The sequence below is a fragment of the Nannobrachium achirus genome (assembly GCF_963921795.1).
Source record: "Nannobrachium achirus genome assembly, chromosome: 15".
In the NCBI taxonomy this organism is placed as follows: domain Eukaryota; kingdom Metazoa; phylum Chordata; class Actinopteri; order Myctophiformes; family Myctophidae; genus Nannobrachium; species Nannobrachium achirus.
Window position 1 is genome coordinate 26538593 of NC_137822.1, and position 24844 is coordinate 26563436.

General features: G+C 41.6%; 1 protein-coding gene across 1 annotated transcript in view; it reads right to left on the reverse strand.

The window, feature by feature from the left end:
• The window catches only part of LOC308300091 (protein unc-13 homolog B-like), a 107431-nt gene that overhangs the window by 79393 nt on the left and 3194 nt on the right, over positions 1 to 24844 (reverse strand). The window contains exons 2-3 of the mRNA XM_080743862.1: positions 15887 to 15916; positions 1954 to 2053 (exon numbers count right to left, since the gene is read on the reverse strand). Coding sequence (XP_080599988.1) covers positions 1954 to 2053; positions 15887 to 15916 — 130 coding nt within the window. The remainder of the gene's footprint in view (positions 1 to 1953; positions 2054 to 15886; positions 15917 to 24844) is intronic.

The window sequence follows — 24844 nt, forward strand, 5'->3', positions numbered from 1 at the left end:
CATGACTACAGGCACATTTCTTTTTTATTTTAAGGTTATTTATTCGACTCAGTAATCCGTCCATGGGCATTTTTATTTTGTTCAATTGTACAGGCTATGTTTTTGTGCTGGCAGACGGCTCCAGTTAATCTTCATTATTTCTAAGAACAGGTCTAAATGTGGTTGATGATGACAATCTAAAAAGGCCAATAACAACAATGGTAGGCTTACAGTATCTCTATGACTGCTTACAAATTACACGATTCCAGTAATATTGAGAGAGGATTTTCATTTTATGTTGACAATACTTTCGTTGACAAGTGCTCAGTCACCTTTTATGTGTGCTTTTATGACAAAAACTAAGGAACATTTCTCTATGATTTTGATTGATTTGGTTGGTTTTATAAGTTCTGTAAACACAATATTACATGCCTACAGACACCACTAAAATGCTGTACAAACTCATCAAGCATACCAAACTATGAGCTCACTCTGGAATCATTCCTCGAGTTTGATAAGACTCTTTGTTCAAACCTCCATCATCACTCTATCACCTGCCAAGACAACCAGAGATACAACATTCCAACAAATCCAGGGAAACTGGATCTCTATCTACATATTACCAAGTCAGTGTGAAGCCTTTCTTACAGTAGGAATAAGGCACTGCAATGTGGTTGCATTTACCATCAAGTCCTGGCACTTGCAAAGATAACAATCTCAACAATCTTATCTAGTGTCAGCCTGTCAATCCAGAAGAAATAGGATCCTTGAAAGGCATATAGGATTAGAATCCTGAAAAGAAATAGGATCCTTGCCCTGGCACAAAGCAATCTACTGTTAACATTTTTAATAAAAAAATCTCCTGATTTTGCCCAAATATGGACACACTGATGTATAGAATATAAAGCTGCTTTAGCTGACCAGTTTTTTCAATAAATGAAAAAATACAGATTTTCTACTTGGGGTGCATTAATTAATATTTACATGTATGCAAAACATTGATTTACAACATGAAATACTCATCCAAACAAAGGCAAAGAAATCAAATTGACATAATGTTTGTCTTTGAACTAGCAGTAGATATGACATTAATCAAGACTGAGCAACTGCATGGCCTATTTCTAAAATGTATCCACAACTTTCCAACATCCCATCGTGCATTGCGCAGAAGGCGAGCGGCATTTCCGGCGTCGCAGCCGAGTGTGATCTACAAGCTTACAACGATTGCATCTGCGACGCGACGTGAGCTTGTATGTCTGCTGTTAACTGGAAGTGTCCCGCAGAGTAATGCTACATACAGTAAAGTCTTGCGGGAACAGCTGGATAGATCTCTTACAAACAATCTGGCAGATCATAGAATGTAATGTGAATTTATTTGTTTATTTATTCCCCAATCACAGCCTGCCAGAAATGTAGAAATTATTTAAATGAACACAAAATGTTCTATTTTCAGGGACCCCCTTGGCAATAGCTCCATGGACCTCTAATGCAGTGGTTCTCAACCTTTTCAGGCAGTGACCACCAACATAATCATATTTGAACTGGGGACCGGGGCCTGGGGACAGAGTTGAGGCATTACATGTTGTATAACACGGTTCTATTGACCGATCTACATGCTCACAACGCTGATGTAGATCGGCTATTTTCACAATTTCTGCCTCTAATATTTTACAATTTGGCCAATGTTTAATTTGTCATTTTAGAGGTATTAAAAAGTCCTTAAATTGTCACTTTAGAAAAGTGCATATTATACCCTCTTCTATGCACTTAAACTTTACGTTGGTTTGTTTACTGTTGAGTGAGAAAACAACGTTGCACATTAAGTTAATCTGGGCACCCCCCAAAATAATTTGGGGATCCCCCTGGGGGTGATCTAATGGATCACAAACCCCTGGTTGAAGACCCTGCCTGGATCACAATGAAACATTGCACAGCATCATGTCATCACAATGAAAAATGAATGCAAACACTTACAACATGAAGTCCTGTTCCCAACATGGCTGGTCCCCCCGGACAGTGATCGTTGTGCTTTTGACATTCTGAACCTTCAGTGTCACATAGGTGTTGAACTTATCTGTAACAGAGGGGAAAGTGGGAGCATCTTTTAGGACATTAACGAAAAAGTCGACAAGTCGACTCAGTAGACTTCATTACACAAGTCGACTCCCACCAGAGAAAGTCGAAGTTACGCCTCGCATCTGCCTCTATATATTTGTCAATTTGGACAATGTTTAATTTGCCATTAAACAATTTGTTATTAAAAAGTCCTTAAATTGGCACTTTAGAAATGTGCAGATACCCTCTATACACTTAAAACTTTATGTTGGTTTGTTTACAGTTGAGTGAGAAAACAATGTTTCACATTAAGTTAGCCTGATTTATACTTTGTCATACGACGGTGTCTCTCGCCAAAAATAGCAGATCTACAAGCATCATCTGGTCGTGTGTGATGTGATGACGTCATCAAACGATAAAGTCGACTTCAACTCAACTTTTTACTGAGTCGAGTCGACAAAAATCACAAGTCGTTAATGCTAGCATCTTTATTTATGAAGTTGGTAACAGCACAGCAACATTCACAGAAAGCAGTGGTGTAAACTTTACATATCTACTTAGGTACTTTACTAAAGTACCTAAGTAGATACTTAAGTACTGTACTTAAATGGGATTTGTACTTTACTTGAGTATTTCCAATTTCCAATACTTTTACTTCTACTGCACTGCATTCTCGGATCCAAATATTGTACTTTTACTCTACTACATTTATTTGAAAACTCTAGTTACTAGTTACTTTGCAGATATAAATGATCATATCATAAAACATACATTAATCGACTTTAGCCCTATTTTATTCCCATTTTATATTTTATACAAGCTCACAACGCAACGCAACACGTTGAGCTTGTAGATCTGCTACTTTCAAACATTTTGTACATTTACTTTTCGTACTTTAAATATATTTTGATGCCATTACTTTCATACTTTTACTTGAGTAGTAAATCTTGAATTCCGGACTTTGACTTGTAAGGGTGCCCTCACACCAAAATACCTATGAGAGTGGAATCCGCGTTCCGCCAATGCATTTCAATGAGAGTGAAGCGGTTTCATGCCAGCAGAGGATTTCTGCAAAAAATGCTCCCTTATCATTGAAATGCATCGGATTCCACTCTCATAGGTATTTTGGTGTGAGGGCACCCTAACAGAGTATTTCTGTATTGCAGTTGATACTTTTACTTGAGTAAAAAAGCACTTTTTCTACCACTGACAGAAAGTACAGAAATTCAGTGGTTCCCAAACGATGTGCTGAGGCACATACTCTGCAGTGTCGTAAACCAGACAAGTCTAGTTTACTAGGCTACACAATCTTAAAGATAAATATTGTACGATGTGAGGTGGCTCATGAAACACAAACAAGCAGAGATCAAATATTAAGATTGACAACAATTCTTTAAACACAGTGGGCAGAAGCCCAGTTCACACTGTAACTATATTAGGGAGTGGGGATGGTACGATATGAAGATTTCATGTCACAAATCACAATTATTGTGTCCAAAGAAATTGTGATTTACGATATTATCGCGATAATCAAAATATCACCCCCAACATCCATTATCCTGGGGCGGAACCTTTGCCGAAAAGAGAGTTACAGGTAGAGAGTGAAAAAAAAAGACTGTATCAAGTATGTTATTTCCAGGTCCGTTTACCAATTATAGAGGATTTAAATGTTACCGAATATGCAGCTCGGTGAATTGATCCAAGTTCACGATGAATTTCAATCTCCACGATACGATTATTGTGAGTGTTTTTTATCACGATAAACAATAATAACGATTACGACATCATCCCATCCCATCCCATCCCTATTAGGGAGACATAACAATGCAGAACTGAAGACAGACCCTGTGCACTTCATGTTGATTATAAAGTCTTCTTAAACAGGTAAACCCTAATATATACTTTGTTGCACGTAAAGGAAAATCATTGCTCTCCAAATGGGTAAAAGACAAAGTCTGATCTATTCAGCAGATGTTCCACCCATCTTCTTCAGTGATATCAGGACCACTAGAGAGAGTATAGTGTGAGAGCAGATAAGTCTCCACTCTGTTATGGTTCCCTTCCCCCAACCAGCACCACGTCATCCAGAGCACAGAGCACTTTAACCCAGGCCAGCAAACTGACCCTGATAATCTGTGAGGAAAGCCAGCCCCGCACAGCAGACACACTACTGCAGCCGTAGGCTCTGCAAGCCTCATCTGGTTCTCAAAACACTGTCACGCCAGGGACCCCCATATTTTTACAATTCTTCGAGACTTTTCGAAAATATTGTAGATTGGCTATTTTGGGGTATAAAATAGGGTTAAAGTGGTTAAACTGATTTTGATGCTCTATTAACGAAGTTTGAGAACCAGTGTCCTACTGTAGGTAGCCAATAATAATATAATAATATAATATGGATATTATCGATATCCTGATATTAGACTAGATAGCCTAGATAGAGACTAGTCTGCTAGGGATCTTTGATGTGATATGGCATAAGTATTGTATTTTCCTCGTATTAAAATCACTGAAACCCTTTATACTTTTAAAATGTAAAAGAATAGAATAGAAGAGAAGAAAAAATAGCAGATCTACAAGCTCTTTATTTTTTGAAAATAAAGACAACATTAACGTTGCAATATTGATATCTAGCAAAAAAAGAATATTGCTTTGATTTTGCCGATATCGCCCAGAGTCTAACTCAAGAGTGTGGTCAGACTATCTGGCCATGTCAGAATCCCAACCCCCATCGACCCCACCCCACCCTCTGCACCTACCTCCACCCCACCCCCAACCCCTGCAACATCAGAGCGATTACAGCAGCTGCTGATGCAGGCAGGTGCAGGGGGGCTTCTGTTCTGACCTGTTACTATTGTAGAAAAGGTCTCTCTGTCACCATTTATATCGTCACAGTAGAAGTTGAGGTTAGATTAATGTCAACGGTGACGATTCACCTCCTTCTAGCCAACTGTTTCATAAAATTGAAAAAAACTACAGCAAGCTGCTCATAGCATAAACAGTGTATGCTTCTATCAGATGCACCTAACTAAAACCTGATCGATCGATCGCCAGATGTTTGGGTCGAAACACGGACCAACAGAGAATGATTTGACCGATATTCCATAAAAAAAGAAAATTGAAAACTGATAAATAAAATAACTAAACTAACTTTTTAACAGATAAAAAAACAAACACAAACTCTATTTTACTTACCTACCACTTAAGCACTATTGCACAATGTTCAATATTAGCCGATCTCTAAGCTCACAATGCGCACTCTACTTAATGGTTCTCAAACAGGCGACTATTTACGGGCACGTACCTTTTAGGCGAAGCCCGAACTGGCGAAGTGGGGAAATGTCCGATACCGTAGCGATCTGGCGAACGTCTTCTGGACAGGGCGTTTATCGTGCGCTTGCCCAGGCCTTACGGCCTGGGCATAAATATAACGATTGCATTCACCACGGCTTCGTAACTCGCGGCCTGCGGCGCTCGGGGGCGAAGAGCAGGACCAAGGTCCGCTGGCCTTCGCGCCGCTTGCAGTGTCGTGGACAATCGATTCGCCAGATCGCTACGGTAGGAGACAAATCCCCACTTCGCCAGTTCGGGCTTCGCCAGAACAGGACTTTCCCCTATTTACATTGTAGTTTGTTGACTAGAGTTCATTCATGCTTACTCTGCTAATTCCGATCTCGCCCTTGTAAGTCACTAGAGTGTCTACATAGTGAATTGTAATTGTAAACTGAGTGATGGCTGGGACTACTGTCTGTGGATGGCAGAAGATTAGGCCATTCAGACCCATTTGACCGGGCTATACAGTGGCGATGCTTCAAATCCGTCCATCTGCCTCTCATGGGCCAACTGAGAACCTATTCAGAATCCTCGCATGATCTGCAGCATATGTTTCAAACCGAGGTATCACTGAGATGTCATTTGCATCTGAACAATGTGGAGGGCGTAACTTTGTATTGAACATAATATACACAAGAATCAAACAGTGTTTCATGTAACCCCCCCCCCCCCCCCCACCCAGAACAGGGTTCCCACACATTTTTACCAATTAATTTCCAAAACTTTTCCAAAACCTTTCCAGAATATTTCACCCAATTTCCAGGACTACATAACAATAATTCAGCTCAATAACAGGTCGCTTACCCCTATGCGCAATGCCTAAAGACAGGTAGTGTATGCCAGTGGTTCTCAACCTTTTCAGGCCGTGACCCCCGAAATAATCATATTTTAACTGGGGACTCGGCACCCTGACGAGCACTAAGAGTTGAGGAATTTTGTATAACACTGTTCTATTGTGAAAATAGCACATGCTCACAACGCTTCGCGTTGCGAGGCGTTGTGAGCATGTAGATTGGCTATTTTCACAATTTCTGACTCTAATATTTGACAATTTGGCCCATGTTTAATTTGTCATTTCAGAGGTACCGGTATTAACAAAATCAATAACCAAAGACAATGCATAGCTATTTTTTCCAGGACCTTCCAGGACCCTTGATAAATTCCAAAACTTTTCCAGTACCGGAATTTCTTTTTTCTAATTTCAAAATATTTCCAGGAATTTCATGACCGTGGGAACCCTGAGTTAATCAAACAAAAATGATTGATTTTAACGAAATAATTGTATTATATAAAATATCTGAAATAGCCAATCAGAGCAATTCAGAGTTGCAGCCCTATTCTCAACTACTGGTAGTGAGGAGGAGCAGCGCTGACTGTGGCCAAATGAGGGCAGGATGAGGGAGAAATGAGACCACACGCAACAGGAGGTCAACACTAGGGATGGGACGATACGCGATATTATCGTTTATCGTGATAAAAAACACTCACGATAATCGTATCGTGGAGATTTAATTTATCGTGATATCGTCCTCCGTCATGCACTGGGATAAATTCACCTTTTATTTGCCGAGCTGCATATCCGGTACCACTTAAACCCTCTATAATTGGTAAAAGGTACTTATAATAATAATAATCTTTTTAATAATAATCTTTAATAATATAATATAATATAATAATAATCTTTTATAATATACATATATGATGCAGTCTTTTTTTCACTCTCTATCAAATGTCTCAAAATAGCAGATCTACAAGCTCACAACGCGTCGCGTTGCGACGCGTTGTGAGCTTGTAGATCAGCTATTTTTTGGCAAATGCTCAGCCCCAGGATAATGGATTTTGATTATCGCGATAATATCGTAAATCGCGATTTCTTTTGTCACAATAATCGTGATATGAAATGTTCATATCGTCCCATCTCAAGTCAACACCAGTGGTGTAAAGTAACTACGGTACATACATTTACTCAACTACTGTACTTGAGTGAATACAGTAAATACTACAGTACTCTACTCCACTACATCTCACAGGCAAATATTGTACTTTTACTCGACTACAATTATTTGAAAACTTTTAGCTACTAGTTACTTTGTAGATTTTGATTAGGACCCACACTTCAGTCCTATACATTTCGTCCATTTGAAAATAGCCGAACTACAAGCTCACAGATGTGACGCATTGTGAGCTTGTAGATCTGATATTTTCTAAAGATTTGTATAAATAAAAAATAAAAAACTTTTAATACCAATACTTTTGTACTTTTACTCAATTACATTCTGAATTCTAGACTTTTACTTGCAACAGAGTATTTCTATATTGTAGGGCATTCACGAATAGTGATTTTTAGTATTCGAACTATTCTATCTCAACGTATTTGAATACGTTGTGAAAATAGCGAACATTGTGAAAATTGTGAAAATAGCGAACATTGTGAAAATAGCCGATCTACATGCTCACAACGCCTCGCAACTAGAGGCTTTGTGAGCATGTATATCTGCTATTTTCACAATATTTATCTGCGGAACCGAGTCCCATTAAATGTAATACCTACAATTCCAAGTGCTTGTCAGGCTGGGGGTCCCCAGTTCAAATATGTTTATTTTGGGGGTCACGGCCTAAAAAGGTCTGAGAACCCCTGGTATAGAGCATTAACAAATTCATCCACCAGGGCCATTGACAGCTCATTCTTATGACTTCCTATCAAGCCAAGCTTTATAAACTATATATTTTTAAAGAGAAAACAATAAAAGAAAAACATACTCTCCCTCAGCCTTCGGCTGGTGGAGACAATAAGTGAAACTTCGGTGAACAACGTCGAATAGTGACTTTGCTATTCAAATATTCAAATATTTGGTGAATGCCCTACTATATTGTAGTATTGATACTTTTACTTAAGTAAAACATTTGAGTACTTTTTCCACCACTGCAAACAACTGTACTGATGCCGATTTTCCAAACAGCACTGCAACATCAACTCAGTGCAGCAGCAGCTGGCAGCTGACAGGGGGATTAGAAGGCTCATGTCATAACCACACCACTTTTCATTTCCTGTGGAGCTGGGTTTTGCCGACACGTGCCTGTTGATGTGCACAGCCTCTGCTCTGGTAGTACCCCCCCCCCCCCTCCCCTCCCCTCCAGCCATCTCCTCCAGGGCTGCAATGATCAACTATTGTCTTAGTGATTATTCCTTCGCTTACTCATTTGATGAATCAAATAATCGAGAAGAACATTTTATATATATATAACAAATAGAAAGATATTACCGGTATATCAATTAATCAATTAACCACTGAAGCCCTATTTTACACTTAATAATGGTGTTGTAAAAACGATTATTTGATTAATTCAATTAGTTTGAGTTGCACCCCAATGCTCCTCCTATACATGGCCAGGTAATGGTATACCTGATGATATAGTGTTTATGCCAAATGCTTGTATCAGATGACCTTCTGTATTAAAGGAGCTATAGTCAACTTTTTCTTGAAAAACGGATGCTAAAATAAAAATAATGTTTCGAAAATATTTTATAAAAAAATAAGCTTCATACATGTGTTTCTATTAAAAAACGACCACAAAAAGCGTAAAAATAATGATAAAATAATCATTTTGGCCATTGTCAGACCGACACTTTGTTTACATTCTAGTCTATAGACTAGGATGTAAACAAAGTGTCGGCCCTACAATGAAAAAGTTGACTATAGCTCCTTTAACTGTACTGTATATATGAAGAAAACACTTGTGCACAAAATACAACTTATGCACAAAATACAAGCTGCCTATACTATGTGTATATAGGCACACAATCACACAAACACATACCCATGTACACACATATATGCCAACACACACACGCACACGCACACGCACACACACACACACACACACACACACACACACACAGTGCATGTTTACCCTTCAGTCTATGGGAAATTACAGACATGCATCAGCTGTTCCTTTGTAGATTAATCACTTGCACTAAATGTTTCTCCTGGTTGCCGTGGTGACAGACCGAAACATTTACTTTGCCGTGCACCCGACCTCCCGCGACACCAACCAGCAGATAAAACAACCTGCAGAGCAGAAGCCTTTGATCCCCATATGTCTAGAGCTGTCACAATGAAAATTTTAAAATAATTAACCATTAATTGTCACACAAATAATTGCGATTATTATTAACTATTTAATTGTGTTTTTGGCATTGAAGACTGGAACATTTGAATACAAACTTAATTTCTGTTACAAACTTAATTTCTGTTTAGGCTTCATAATCACAAACTGCACAGGGTAGATTGATGACATTTTACAATGTTTACATCCGATGTAAACAAAGTCGGCCCGACAATGACCAAAATGATTATTTTACCATTATTTTATACTTTTTGTAGTCATTTTTGAATAGAAACACATATATGAAGGTTAATCTTTTTTATAAAATATTTTCGAAACATTATTTTTATTTTAGCGGCTGTTTTTCAAGAAAAAGTTGACTATAGCTCCTTTAATTTAGTTTTTGAAAATAGCGGAAATAGCCGATCTACAAGCCTACAATGTGTCAAAGTGACGCATTGTAAGCTTGTGACACGTTGGAAGCTTTAGTTTTCCTTAATTTTTTCAACATGGAAGCGATTGTGACGATTATGCAAAATAATTGTGATTAGACGATTATGTAATAATTGTGACAGGCCTACATATTTCCACCTTCTGACCCTTTCCTGAAAATTAACTGTTTTAGACGTACCCCGTTTTAGACATACCCCGACTGACTATATTCAAAAGATCTGATCCTTAAAACTGTGGTTCGGAACTAGCGTTTCTGTATATACTAATCCAGTAGTTTCAAACTTTGTGTGCCCAATGGGCAAGTCAAAAGCTCACGTTGACACAGTACAGGTGTAGGTCAGCTATTTAGCTACGAATACAGGTGTGCTTTGAGATTTTGACTTGCCCATTGACGTGCCTTGGGCACAACAAGCTTGAAAACCACTGCTAGTAAGTTTAGTCCTTTAAAGATCTCCATTGAAAAGCAGACCTTGGTGGCTCCCAGCTACAGACTGGGCTGTCTAACATGCATGTCTATGGAGTGACAAGAAGCAGGCCCGATTAGAATCTCCAGAGGACAGTATCGAAAAACACAGCCACTACTACAAAAAGGAGGCCTCGGGATGCAAAAGCCTTTCTCTAATTAGATAGTCCGTCCCTTATGCCACACTCAGGGGGCTAGCTCCCATGAATAAGAGTGAGGAGATAAGAGGGGAGCATGTCTAAGATTAGATCAAAGGCCACTTAGTGGTTGTGGTCTCTTTATAAGAGCAGACGCACACAAACCTACTATAAATTGACCGATCTGATCTAAGCTATTAGGAAGGAAGCAGGAACAACTGCCTGTAATAACATAGAGCAGATACAGTACAGTACACAGGGATACTCAAATGTGCACAGGCAGCCGCACACACACAAACACATATGCCATGTCACTGTGACTGATTCTAAGGGAGCGTGTCGCTGTTACTACATCTCATCTTTTCGACACCCGACTCTAACCCTCACCCTAACCTTAACCTCCGTGGAGTGAGTCGCTAACCCTCCGGTCGAAATGATGGGCGTTCGCAAAAGCGAGATTTCCCTGATTCTAAACCTTAAAATCTTCTGTTGGGCCATCTCGGTGCCACAGGAGAAAAGTGAATGACCACCCTGTGGAGATTAGGGGATTGATTCATCCACGGTGCATGTGACTTGGCTGGGTGCTCCAATTAACACAAATGGCCGGGATTGCACGCGGGAGGAGAGATGGTCTCTGTCGCTGCTTTAGTCACTCCTACAATACAGGTTGGTTGGGGCTTTTGTTCAGCAGGGAGCTGAACTGAAAGGAACTGATTACATTTTAGAAAAGTGAGGACAGCTCAAATGAACACCTCTCCCTGTATTTGGCATCCTGCTCAATATGCACAATACTGACTCAGGGCTTGACATTAAGGCTTGTCCTGTTGAACGGGACAAGTAATAAATCCTTCTCTTGGCTCTTGGTTTCACTTTTTCTGTGACGCTCCTAGCAGCTTTGTGCTGAATGCAGACTATGAACTGTCCATGTGAACACAGCGGAGCGCTCCCGACCTCCGCTCCAGCCAATCACAAGCCCCGGATTCTAATTTATTCAACCCCGTATCCTACGGACTCCATTATCGCGTCCAGGTCTATACGAGTCAGCGAAAATATCTAGATCCACATGATCAGCTCCAACAAGCATGCAAGGCCAGTAGTTGCCGCTGTGGCGGCTTAGCGATTTGTAATACCATAGAAGCACATGCATGCGTGCATGCTTGGTTGTGGGTGTGTGTGTGTCAGTGTAAGTGTGTGTGTGCACGTGTTGTGACTCTCTCTCTCACACACACACGCATGGAGCTATGCACTCACGCACGCACTCAGCGTCATCGGCTCCGTTTTTCCAGTCGAGTCCACACAGATCCACTGAAGCGGATATTTTGATAAATCTTCACTTATTTATCCGTTTACAAAAAGATCCTGTTTAGCGGGTGAAATCTCCGTTTGCGTGTGGCCCCAATCGCAGAAAAAAGATCAATTTTCGTATAGCTGTGGTGTCAGTTTTATCCTTGCTAATCATCAGTGCACCTGCTCCTCAAATAAACATCGGAAACCAACTACCAGTGACCAATAGTGGAAACTATGGCAGCTAGTCGCTCACTGGTCAGGTCATGGTCATTCTACTACTGTGTGTTTTCTTCAGAATCAACGTGACAACGTCACATAAGAAAAACTACGCAAACAGCTGATTCAGGGTGTGGCGTTAAATACAAACATACATCATAGACCAGCCCTATGTAAACACAGACAGGTCCTGTGTCAGCGTTATCATGAGGATGCAGGGGAATAGTTGGCCAATGATAATATTTAATCATTAAGTCAAGGGAACTGACTAAACAGACAGGACAGGACATGGGAAGGTATTCATAGCTGAGCCTGCCCCATTATACACTGTCGAAACCATTGAAACAGACAAATATGACTGTGAGGACAACTCTCAATCAAAGAATCAAAAAGTCTCAGCTAGTTGTGTACTGTACTCCATAATCAGATGATGTGAATTTAATCATTTGACACTTGTCGGAATGCTTTTGCGACAAAGTTTGACTTCGGAGGTCCTGGGTTCGGATTGACCTCAGTCGTAATCAGTATCGCGTACCTTTCTTTTTTGTGCAAGGTCTACTCTACACTGTACCAGCCATAAACTTTATAGCTTCAAATGAAGACTTTGTTGGTTGAAAGGTGGCAGCAATATAGTTTATAGGAACTTAATTAAGTGAGCAGTTTTCTTGTCCGTTTGTAGTCAATGATTTTGGATGAGCACGCTATTCTACTTCTTCTACACTGTATTACCAATTATCATGTTCTTAAAACAAACTACATAAAAAGTGTCAAAACGTGCTCAGTGAAGTGCGGAACAAGTTCTCATTTAGGCTACTAATTTACACCAGTCACTATACATTACATTTGGATCAGGCTATTTTGTCAACCCCTCCATTCCCCACCTACATTCAAAATGCTTTTAACATCCTTGCCTTTAACATCTGTAATCTGTATAGTTTCTGACTATTTCTGCTCAACACCAGGGCAGATGTTGTGATGACACTTCCTCTCCCCTAGGCCACAAGCAGTTCAGTTTAAATATAGAATTTGAATAAAGATAGCTTTCAAACATTTTTACATTGCCCTGAGCCCACAAGTGCAACTTGGCTCTATTCTAGACTAAAGTGACTAATGTTTACATTTGGCCTAGAGCAGCTAACCAACTTAACAGGTATTAGTGCCTATACCTAACAGGTATTAGTGCCTATACCTAACAGGTATTATACCTAACAGGTATTATACCTGATTGTTTACTGTAGGGCAGGGTGGTAGGGTGGGGGGGGGGGGGAGAGAGAGAGAGAGAGAGAGAGAGAGAGAGAGAGAGAGTTGAGAATGAGAGAGAATGTTAAGGGCTTATGTCTAGGATCACAGCGTCAGCAGCTATTTTTCACAGCGTTCGCAGATCTACAAGCTCACAGCGCGGCACTCGGTGCCGCGCTGTGAGCTTGTATATCTGCTATTTTTCAATAGCTATTAAAGTATAAAATAATTAAGGCCCCCCCGACCTTGGGCCCTGGTAACTCAGATCCACTTTCCCCCCCCTTGTGACGCCCCTGGCCTAGCATAAATATTGCAACGCTACCAGTAAGACTCCCTAATCGGGAGATAAGCGACCGTAGGTCTCGCTAGAAGAGGGCCATGTGAGAAATGAGGGGTGGGGTCTCCGCGTTGCCTTGGCGGACGAATAGGTACCGGCCCCGGCTCTCCCGGACGCTCCTAGGCCAAGTTAGGGCATTTTATGTGAGCTGCAGTGGAGGGGGTCCTCCACTGGGGGCGCCACCACTTTTGCATCCGTTCTGGAGCACCAGGAGTGGGTGGTCCCCGGGAATTCCCTGTGAGCAGCCCTGTGGGGGTGGTCATTTGGTCATTTTTGCACATTTGGTATTTTTTTTTACACCTGGGGGTCCCCCAGGGACCTGGGGGTCCCTGGAACTCCGGGGGTCCTTGGAGGTTGTAGTTTGGCAGGCAAGGAGTTTGTGTGGAACTTTTGGCATGGATCGGGCCAACGGTGGCCGAGATATGAGTAGGGGGAAAGTGTGACGTGTATGTGGTGATTGTTTTTACACCTGGGGGTCCCCCAGGGACCTGGGGGTCCCTGGAACTCCGGGGGTCCTTGGAGGTTGTAGTTTGGCAGGCAAGGAGTTTGTGTGGAAATTTTGGCATGGATCGGGGCAACGGTTGTGGAGATATGAGCAGGGCAAAAGTGTGACTCACTGACAGACAGCCCGTGGAGCTTTTGATAGTAAATGCGACCTACGGTCGCAATCACTGAAAACAATTCAAGCATATGTTGCAGGAGGACAAAAAGCCTTGGTGGACACTGCTGTATGAAAAGCTTCGTTTACGGTTTCGGTCACTAATGTCAGGTTCAAAACAGCAGCACTGAAGTTAAATTATATTAAACTATCAGTTAATTTCCTGCTGCTGAGTAATCAAATGAAGCTATAGGAAACTGACCCGGAACAGGAAATGTTTATGCTTGCCACCTTCTGGAAAAAGGAAAACGTGCACACATAGACGTCAAAAGGGGGCTTGAGCCCCTTCCCTTTTATCCATCTGTAAAAAACACCCTCTCTCCAGACCATGAATGCAGTTTTTACTATGGTGAAAGAAATACTACTGACAATTGATTTTCCATGCCATACCCGAAGGCGGCCATTCAAGAGAATTGCTTTGTCCAAACTCTGAACTTAAAAGCGGCATCTTATGTTGAAAGAATTGCCCTCTCTGTGTAGAAATCCATGCCGGTATGCCAAATCTCCAGTATTGACTTTATTATGCTTGGTTCAGTGTGGTATTGCTGCGATGCGTTGTGAGCTTGGAGGTCGGCTCCTGCCCCTCTAACATTCCCTTAGAGAACCCCTGTCTCTCTAACATTCTCTGCACGTCCCTGAAGGAAATACAGGTATGCACGTGAGGAGCCTTTGTGTAACAGGTTTGCGTAAAACGTGAAAAATATGATATTATCCATAGAAGATGAATACATAATGGGGCCATTTATAGGCCAAGGGGCCATTTATAGCCCAAGGAATGTTTTTTGTGCAAAACAAATGCTTGCAATGGATTCAGCATCATGACAAACCCCTAGTTAGATCCCTCACATACTACTTAAATACCCAGAAAAATGAGTTTTTCTGGGTATTTTCCTCCTGTATTGAAAGTCAATGGGAGCCCAACTTGATTTGGTCGCTGTGGCGACCCCGAATGTCGCAGACTCGGGCGCCCTAGCTAAATCATTAGAGCATGCCCCGGGCTACATCTGTGCAAAATGAGGCGCTTTTAGACTAATTAGCACGAAATTAACATGTCATCTCCCTAACGCCCCCAACTAGTGGCCCTATGTGTGTGCTCTCGAGCTCCTCTCGTCAATAAAGACAGGTCAGCTGGGGACTTTGAGTATCAAAATGCCTCCCTTCTGATGATGGTCATACTGTGTGACTTTGAATTCCAGCCACCACTGGCCAGGGACGTCACACAGGGCTTATGTGGAATATGCGCAAGGCCAAACACCGGAGGGATTTATTACGCTGGAGGGGATAGGGATTTAGCCAACACTGATCTAAGCTCACCTGGGGGAGTGTAGAAGGACAAAGGATTACACAATACAAAAGTCAAGTCACCCAGCCCTGTGACTTAACAGAATTTGATGGAATTAGATATGAGCATAAGTGGCCTGTTGCCAAAACGTGGCAGGGAGGGAACATTTTTAATCGATTTTATTTTCTCCTTTTTTTTTAGTATGTTGTTACAAAAAAAGGTCAGAGAAGATTTGGAGTATAGGACATTAGTTTGTGCAATCTTGTAAATGGTCATGCCTCAAGATAAATATACAAAAGTTGGTGGAAGAAAAAGAGGGTTGTCAAAACATATTACATACCTGGAGATCCTTGGAGCTTGGCTTTTTTCACTGTAAAATAAAACAGAAAATAACTATTAGACAGAAAGTAATGCATCATTATAGTTTTCTTTTTCTTTAGCATTATTATTATTATTATCATTGTAGTTGAGGTCAGTAGTTGCCTTTTTTTATCGTTGTGCAAGGCAAGTACATTTCCAGACCAAGAAAGAAAAGCTGGCTATACGTCATGTTAGCGTGAGCATTGCTTAATCATGGGGAAAGGGGGACATTTGATGCTTGTGTAGATGAGGCCTGACAAATTCATGAATATGCAAGACAAACAAAGGATGTGCTGAAGTGTCATCGTGTCATCTCTGTAGCACACGAGGACAAACACACCATCCTCACATACAGTACTGTACGTAGTTCTGTCATATGCAGCATTTCACACAGGGCAGGATAACATTTGATCAAATCAAATGTATTGAGAATTACAAATAGACAAATCCTGAATGGATCCACAGATGAGACATCCTGACTGCCTGTTTTGGAGGTTTTACGACTGCAAATATAAAAGAAGAAATGTTAAGCCGGATTTATAGTTAATGACACTGGCGAGACTGGCACACAACTAAGTATAAATCTGGGTTTAAGGCTCCATTATGTCATGTAGCAGAGTATACTGTACCTTACTTGACACTCCTCATGTGACACTAGTGTCATCCACATCAAAATAATAATAATCTTTAGCAATAAGTCTTTAGCAGTAAGTCTCTTAATACAATCCAATGGATTGAAATCCACTCTATATCCAATTTCTTATCATTGCTGTTGGGCAGAAACCTTTTAATACTACATCTTTTAGTTTTTTTCATAAATCAATGTCCTATTTTATACCTCATCGTATGACAGTGATGTGAAAAGTTGTGAGAAGACCTACAAGCTCACCATGTGACGTGATGTGAGTCGTGGCACATTAGAAGCTTGTAGATCTGCTATTTTCTTATACTGTATGTTTGTAAGATTTTGCTGGATTTTCTTAAAGTCCGTCCAGTAATCTCTTGCCTGGTCTCCTCTGTCAGCTTGTCCATCCATCACCATTGCAAGACAGAAAGGGCTCAGAGATGATCCTTGATGTAACCCTACTACCTCCACCATGAACCCCTCCATCTTCCCTAGAGCACACCTGACCTCACCGCTGTCTAGGTATGATACCACCATTTTATGGTATACTGCTCTATCAAACAACCATGCGATTTCCTACCCCCGCTATTGTTGCATTGGGTTGCCCATATTAAACAACTCAATGACGTGACATTGTCCGCAAAATACTCTGATAATAGGCATTGCACAAAGTACTCTGAACTAGTTTAATTTAAATAGATCTAATCTAATACCATGAAATACCACATTGTTGCCTTTAAAATGTCCTAATACTACATCCCTACCGCCGTCACACTGCCCTCATTACTTGCGACAGCAGGTCACGGCACCAATGTAACGGAGGTGATCCGAACCTCCCCAAGCCGGGTGGGGGTACTGCGTTTGGTGCATTTGGTCTGTTTCCGACTGACAGTATGAAAGGCAGGGCCTTTAGCCAACGAGGGAGCAGCGTTCTCTGTGATGTCACCACCAACAAGTGCGACCTGATAGCACCTCGACAACTTGTGCCAACTTGTCCACCCACATACATACTGACAGCACTCATCGCCGATCACGGTACACAAGTAGGCCATATATGGCCACGAGAGCACAAGTGCAAGTTTCTCCTGAAACCACTGTTACTATTAGTCTATTAATCTATTACATACTTCTCTGCCACTCCTGACTTCCTTATACAATACCACAAAGTCTATGACAAGCACAATGCTTTGTCTACAGTATGTCCACGAAGACACAATGCAACTCCTTTAGACTTTCTCTGCAACTCTCCATCAACTGGTGTGAAAACATCCAGCTGCTCTCTAATAATGTTATGTCACCTCAGCCTCCTCTTAACCTAGCCTGGACTACTTTTCACCATACCTTCATGTTGTGGCTGGCTGATAGTGTTTATTTTGTCTACTAAAACGATGACAAAAAATGTTATTCGACTACCTTTTTTCACAGACGAAAACTAAACAAAAACTAGAACTGCACTGTCAAGGTGCCAACTTGCTTCTTGTGCATAAGTAGGCCATGTATGGCCTACTTGTGAGGTGCGCTCACCACGGGCGATGCCAGTAACATCACCACTGGCATCACCAGGAATGCTGGTCCCTCATTGGGCTACAGGCTTAAACACTCACAGCTATCTACCTACCCGCCTACACATACGCAGAAATTCGAAGCAGCGTGTTGAAATAAAGAGTTTAAATCACTCACATTGTCAGCCGGTGAATTCTTTTACCCACTCTTATTCGTTGTGTCTATACCACGTGACCAGGGGACGTAGTAATGTTTCCTATGGGGCCGCAACTTCCAGGAATGTCTAAAAAACATGGCACCGGCTGACGAAATGAGCGATTTAAACTATTTATTTCAACACGCTGCTTCGATTTTCTTCCACGCTTGAGAAGTAAACACCTGAGAGACCTGCAGGGTCTTTACTTTTTGGATAGGATGTTCACAAAAGGTAAGAAGTGTTCGGGAACGGCAGAGCTTCCCCGCAACTTTGCGATTGTGGATGACAAGAGTGAGGAACCTCATCTCGGAGCTATATAGCAGAGGGAGAGGTTCAGAATGGAGCTAACATCCATGACAACAGTGTGTGAAGCATGACCAAAAGCTTAACTTTTCTGTTGTGCCGCCTTACAACCTGGATAACATCAGTCAAAAAGTTTACAAAAACAGGTTCACTTTGCTGGCAAAACATTATCGGACTGAATACTGTACAACAAAGTTTGTTGTACTCCCAGGGTCACATTGGCCAAGCTTAATTGGGGATCAATGGACCAATAGGGTTTTTTTTGTCAATGAATTTGACATATTAAATACTGACAATTTACATTTTATTAACTGATATCCAGGCCGTTTTCTGATTCACAAATTTAAAACTAATGATTTCTAGCAATGGACCAACAAAATCTATGTAAGTATTTTCTCTTATCTCAGTAGAATGCTCTCGACCTCTCTTAAGAAAAAACCCTGGATAAGAACAAAAATAAAATAAGATTTGATTCGCTTTCTGCATGCAGCAGCTGGTAAATACTGCTCCATACAATCGTCAAGAAGGGAGCATATGCATAAGGCTACAACCTCTTCATTTTGTAATTTGTATGAGGCTGTGTGGACTGGTTTCTCATGTGCTTTGGTTTATTTTTAGATTACTCAGACTTTAGCCCTTTTCTGTATCTATACAATACAATAATGGTTCTCGGATTGTGAGGTGCTTTGGAGGGGATTAATTGCAATTGCTGCTCCAGCATTATGACTGTGGACAGGCATATACTAAACCAGTGGAGCCTGAAACAGCAGATGGAGTGGATTGGATGGCTGTAGCTCACAAATGACATGATTTCCATACTACCTGTATCTGATTGTCATGTCATGTCCATTCCATTTCTCCGGCCTCTGCAGACATCTAAATCAAAGCGGGTCGACTAATAACGGCGTGGCTCCCATCCATGTCTGGTTCTCTGACTTCATGTGACCAGACATCAGTCATCTATGATGTCCATATTTAGGCTCCAACGACATTTGACTTCCATTATAAATAAAAGTTAAACATACTGTATACACAATATGTGGAAAAATTCAGATCTTCAAACTCGGCATGCGTATCGGCGTTGGTCGGATTAGTATCGATAGAACCGCTAATCCCCATATATGAGTACACTGATGTCATCAGGTTTTTAAAGAATAGGTGCTTGGTCTACCTACGTTTTTACTTAGATTACTATTTCTATGCACTTGATGTATTGATGTTGATGTATTGATGCATTCATTACCTTGCTATTGTAAGTCGCTCTGGATTAAAAGCATCTGCTAAATACCTAAATTGTAAATCAATTAATCAATACTAGTAAGACACCTCAGAGCAACATGCGACCTTGCCCTAAAGGGCGAGGTTGTGCCAATTCTTGGCCATCCGGCCAGTAATGTATATCGGACCAGTTACACATATATGGAGACCCCTGGTACCCATATACAGTATGGAGATACTGTATGTGGAGATATGCTGTGAGAGCCCAAACATGCTTACTCAGTTATTCGTTATGAGAAAGTCCTATGATGTCTATGACATCTGACATCATAACCTTTCATGCCCATACAACCAGCCGTTAGTGTGGTATGTGGCCGATGTGGCCTCCATATATGGGCATTTCCATATAAAGTCTTGTTAGATATGGGCTGAATATTGATGACATCATGGAACTCCATATATGGGCATAAAAGGGATTATGTTAGTGTGACATCACAGTGAAGCCAGAGCATGATGTCAGAGCGACAAACCCATTGAACCACAGCGTCAGGCGTGACCGACAGATAGACAGAGATACATAGGGACAAGCTGTGACCGTTCACATACTAAACTGCGACCTACGGTCGCAATGATATTGTCATACTGTCCTAGACCATTATTTGGGCATGCCAGACACGGAACTCCATGTATGGCGACAGACCGATGCAGAAGACCCTATATATGGGCATAAAAGGGACATAGACACAGACAGGTGACCATGGGTATTGAAGGGCACCCGCTGGCTTAGCGGTCCACGCGCATATCATGCCTGACAGCGTGTCGCGGGTTCGAGTCCCGATCCCGGCGACCTTTGCTGCGAGTCACTCCCCATCTCTCTCCCCATTTCCTGTCGGTCTACTGTCCTATCAATAAAAGCATAAAAGCCCCAAAACAAATCTTTAAAAAAAAAAGAAAAGAAATGCATATCATTTCATTCTTGACTTCTCGAGTAGGCCGGTGTCCTCCTAGCTATAAAATCACCAAAGGGGAAAGTGAGCGGTGCTCACTTCGCATGGTATCAAACACGACACAAGTGCATATCTCATTGTATGGGCCGTTCTGTCCGTGACATCAGCTGTGGTGATGTCAGTCTCTGCATACTTTAGTAATTCTAGGAAAAAAATCCACTCAGGTTGGAAAAAATTGTGTTATTTAGTTTCTCAACTGATTCTGACAGGAAATTAGGTCTACTAGCCAGGATAAAAAATCTACCATAATCTGCTCACTGCAAATACCAACAGTGGCCAAATCAAGGTGGGCTCCCATCGACTTTCTATACAGGAGGAAAATACCCAGAAAAAAATCTGCTTTAAGTAGGATGTGAGGGGTCTAACTAGGGGTTTGTCATGATGCTGAATCCATTGCAAGCATTTGTTTTGCACAAAAAACATTCCTTGGGCTACAAATGGCCCCAGAAAATGATGGTTTAGTGATGAAAAGTGATGAGTCATCACTTTTCATCAGTTTTGTGGGCGTTTTCTGGGGCCAATGAATGTTTTTTGTGCAAAACAAATGCTTGCAATGGATTCAGCATCATGACAAACCCCTAGTTAGACCCCTCACATCCTACTTAAAGCAGATTTTTTTTTCTGGGTATTTTCCTCCTGTATAGAAAGTCGATAGGAGCCCAACTTGATTTGGCCACTGTGGGTATTTGCAGTGAGCAGATTATGGTAGATTTTTTATCCTGGCTAGTAGACCTAATTTCCTGTCAGAATCAGTTGAAAAACTAAATAACACAATTTTTTCCAACCTCAGCTTTATTTTTACTGGACTGGGACACACAAAGCTAGATGTGGCCCTTGTTTGTTGAGCAGTGTGATTAGCCCCGGCCCGGACAAACAAACACACCTTCTAGATGGCTCAGTGTACATACATACCCAGCTGATTACAGTACTTGCACGCTCTGCTTGCGCAAGTAATAACAACTAGAACTGCACTCTGTCGAGGCGCTAACTTGCGCCTCAGGTACAAGCAGGCCACACATGGCCTACTAGTGCTCAAGCAGAGCGCGCCACAAGGTGTGTGCTGCTGGCCTGTATACCAAACTCTGCTGACATCACCAGTGGCATCACCAGGAATGCTTTTCCCTCATTGGCTATTAATGATGAGACACCGACATACATACATATACATTCCCAGAATCCCAACCATTTCAGGGCTACGGTCTTCAAAAAAGGGAGACACCTACATACATACATACCCAGCCGATTACAGTACTTACACGCTCTGCTTGCGCAAGTAATAAAGCATTGACACTAAGGCTTGCCCACCTGCCCCCGGCAGGTAAATAAAACCTTAGGGCAGGTGGAGTTTACTTTCAGGTTGCCCGACCGGGCAAGTGCTTGTTTGTGTGGGGACGCAACTGTCTATAAACACAGCACCAGATATAATGTGCTGTTTTCACTGCTGCTACACTCAAAAATATAAAATAGGTGTGAACCTATAGTCATATTCAATCATAGCTATGTAGGAATTTGGATTAAAGATTAGGTATGAGATTTTTTAATCCCACAGCCCCAGGAACTAAAACAAAATAAGTGTTAAATTGAACTGTAATTAAAAATGGACCTATCATTTTATGCATTTTATGCATTTTACTTTTCGGGCAAGAGGGCATGACCTTTGGGCATGTAGTACTTGCCCGATGGGCAAGGACCTTAGTGTCAACCAATAATAATAATAATAAATAAGTAGAAAGGTGCACACAGATCTCCGCCAGGCTGGGTTGCCGATCCAGGAATGTGTCAGTTATGGAGTGCAGCCAAGGGACAGTGGTCATGGAGTTACTCTAATGGCGCTACAGAGGCTGGGCTCACCAAAATCAATCATCCTCCAGCGAACATGGAGGCCCATGAAGGACTTTTGGGCACAGACTCTTATCAACGGCCCGACAACAGCGGGCCGACAACAGCTTGGCCTTTAAAGGAGGCTAAAAAAACAGGGGGAAAAAAGACTTGCACTTACACCTAGGAACATCCTGCTTACACATTCCTCAATGTGGAAAATCAGCAATCGTAAATGAGGAGAGGGGACAGTGTGAGCATGTTTCCATTGAGGCTTTCCGGCCACTTGACTCACTCAGTCACTGGGACACACAAGTTGGCACGATGGCCAACTTGTGTGTCCTGACGTGGCATGACGTTATCCAGGGTAGCAGCAAACAGCACGGAGGGCAATAAACGAAGGGGCCATTATAATGGAAACTGATGCTTATCTTTTGACTCAGTGGCTGGTGAAGTTGCACACTTTCCTTGTCAGGTGGTTGTTTTCTTATCAAGTGTGTAAGCAACAGGTGACTCACCGCTATTTCTATAAGAAAAACTCATTCATTATATGTGTGCTGCTGATGGTAATATTGTCATAGTGACAGGGCTGAAACAGTTAATCAAACTAATTGATTATATAATCTTATTTCAAAACAAAAAAGGAAAAAAAAAATATTGGTTAATTGGTGGTGCTGGTTAAAATATTAGATGGATTCTGTGTTCCTGCTTCCTGCAGTTCTGGCAGGAAGCAGGAACACAGAAGTACTAGGAAGTGAGGTCACAATCCCCATGATGACAATGGTGTGTGTGTGTGTGTGTGTGTGTGTGTGTGTGTGTGTGTGTGTGTGTGTGTGTGTGTGTGTGTGTGTGTGTGTGTGTGTGTGTGTGTGTGCAGTAGGCCACTGGGCCTGATGAGGTGGAGCCTGGGGCCAGCGAGGTAAAGAGGCCGCAACAGATGGCCAGGGAATTACCGCTACGATCTCTAAGCGTCCTCCCTCTCTCTCTCTCTCTCTCTCTCTCTCCACCTCTCTCTCTCTCCACCTCTCTCTCTCTCTTTCCTCATAATTCCACTACTACTGCCTACACTTGGCTCAACCACTCTGCTGGCATTCGTTCAAAGCTTCTCTTATCCCTCAATTATTTTAGAACTGTAGTGAACTCCTCTCTCTCTCACCCAATTTCAAAATGTTTTTTTTTTTTTTTTGCCCCACTTAAATTTCTCTTCATCCAAGTCACATTGTGCGTGTCTCTGAAAATGTCAGTTGAAAATGCTCCAAGAAAGATTTATGTTACGGTAGTCTTGAATTGGATTTTGCTTTGAGAGTTGTTTTAGTTTTTTGGCTCTTTTACCCCTTTTTATCCCCAATTTAGTCATTATGACAATTCATTCCAGAGTTGTGTTATTTTAAGATCCACTGTGATGCAATGTTGAGCGTCTAATCTATATATGAACACAATTGGCTCGTGTTCGGGGGAGGAAGCCGGGCGGGGAGGATGATATTTGTCACTGCACATACTCGTCAGCAGGGAGTGGGAGGAGTAGGACAAAGGCTCTATGTCATCGCGGTGGGGGCTCCTCACTGGCAGGTGAGACAGGACACCACAGCACAGCAGTGACAACACACATTTTATCATTTTATGTGATGATGATACATCACTTTTTTAAGAAGCCATAGAGAATTTCCTCTTGTCAAGTCACACCGGGCGGGAATTATTTGCATAAGGTTGGGTGCATTTCTAGTTTAGCTAAATACTACTGTTTGGGTTGTGATGTTAAGTGAAATGACAAGTTGTGTTTATCCGGTCATTGGAGGTGTGCTGCTGTTGACTATCGGACAGCCAGAAAAGCTCTGTATTGTCTTCCTATAAGATGGAAATGCATTATATTATAACTCCCAAGAAACCTGTTGCAGTAGTGATTAGGATTGGTGAAACGAAACAACTTTGGTGAAATACACAGACGTGTTTCATAGAAATGATCGTTTGAACATATGTAGACTACAAGACAAACTAGGACAATTCTTTCACTATAGCGATCTGCAATACCATGGGCAAGTTAACAAATGTCAAACGCGTGTAAATATTTCACACCTGCACCGTATCCTGATTTTGCCCTCTCTGTCCACAGATACATAAGCTCCAGAGTGTTGACCAGTGACAACACTGGTTGCCTGCATTAAGGCCTTCAGCTGCTTTCCATTAAATAAACAAATGACAATAGCTGGACAGAACTGCTTGTGCCCCACTTGGGCAAACATTTTCTCCCGAAAATGTTTTGATCAACAC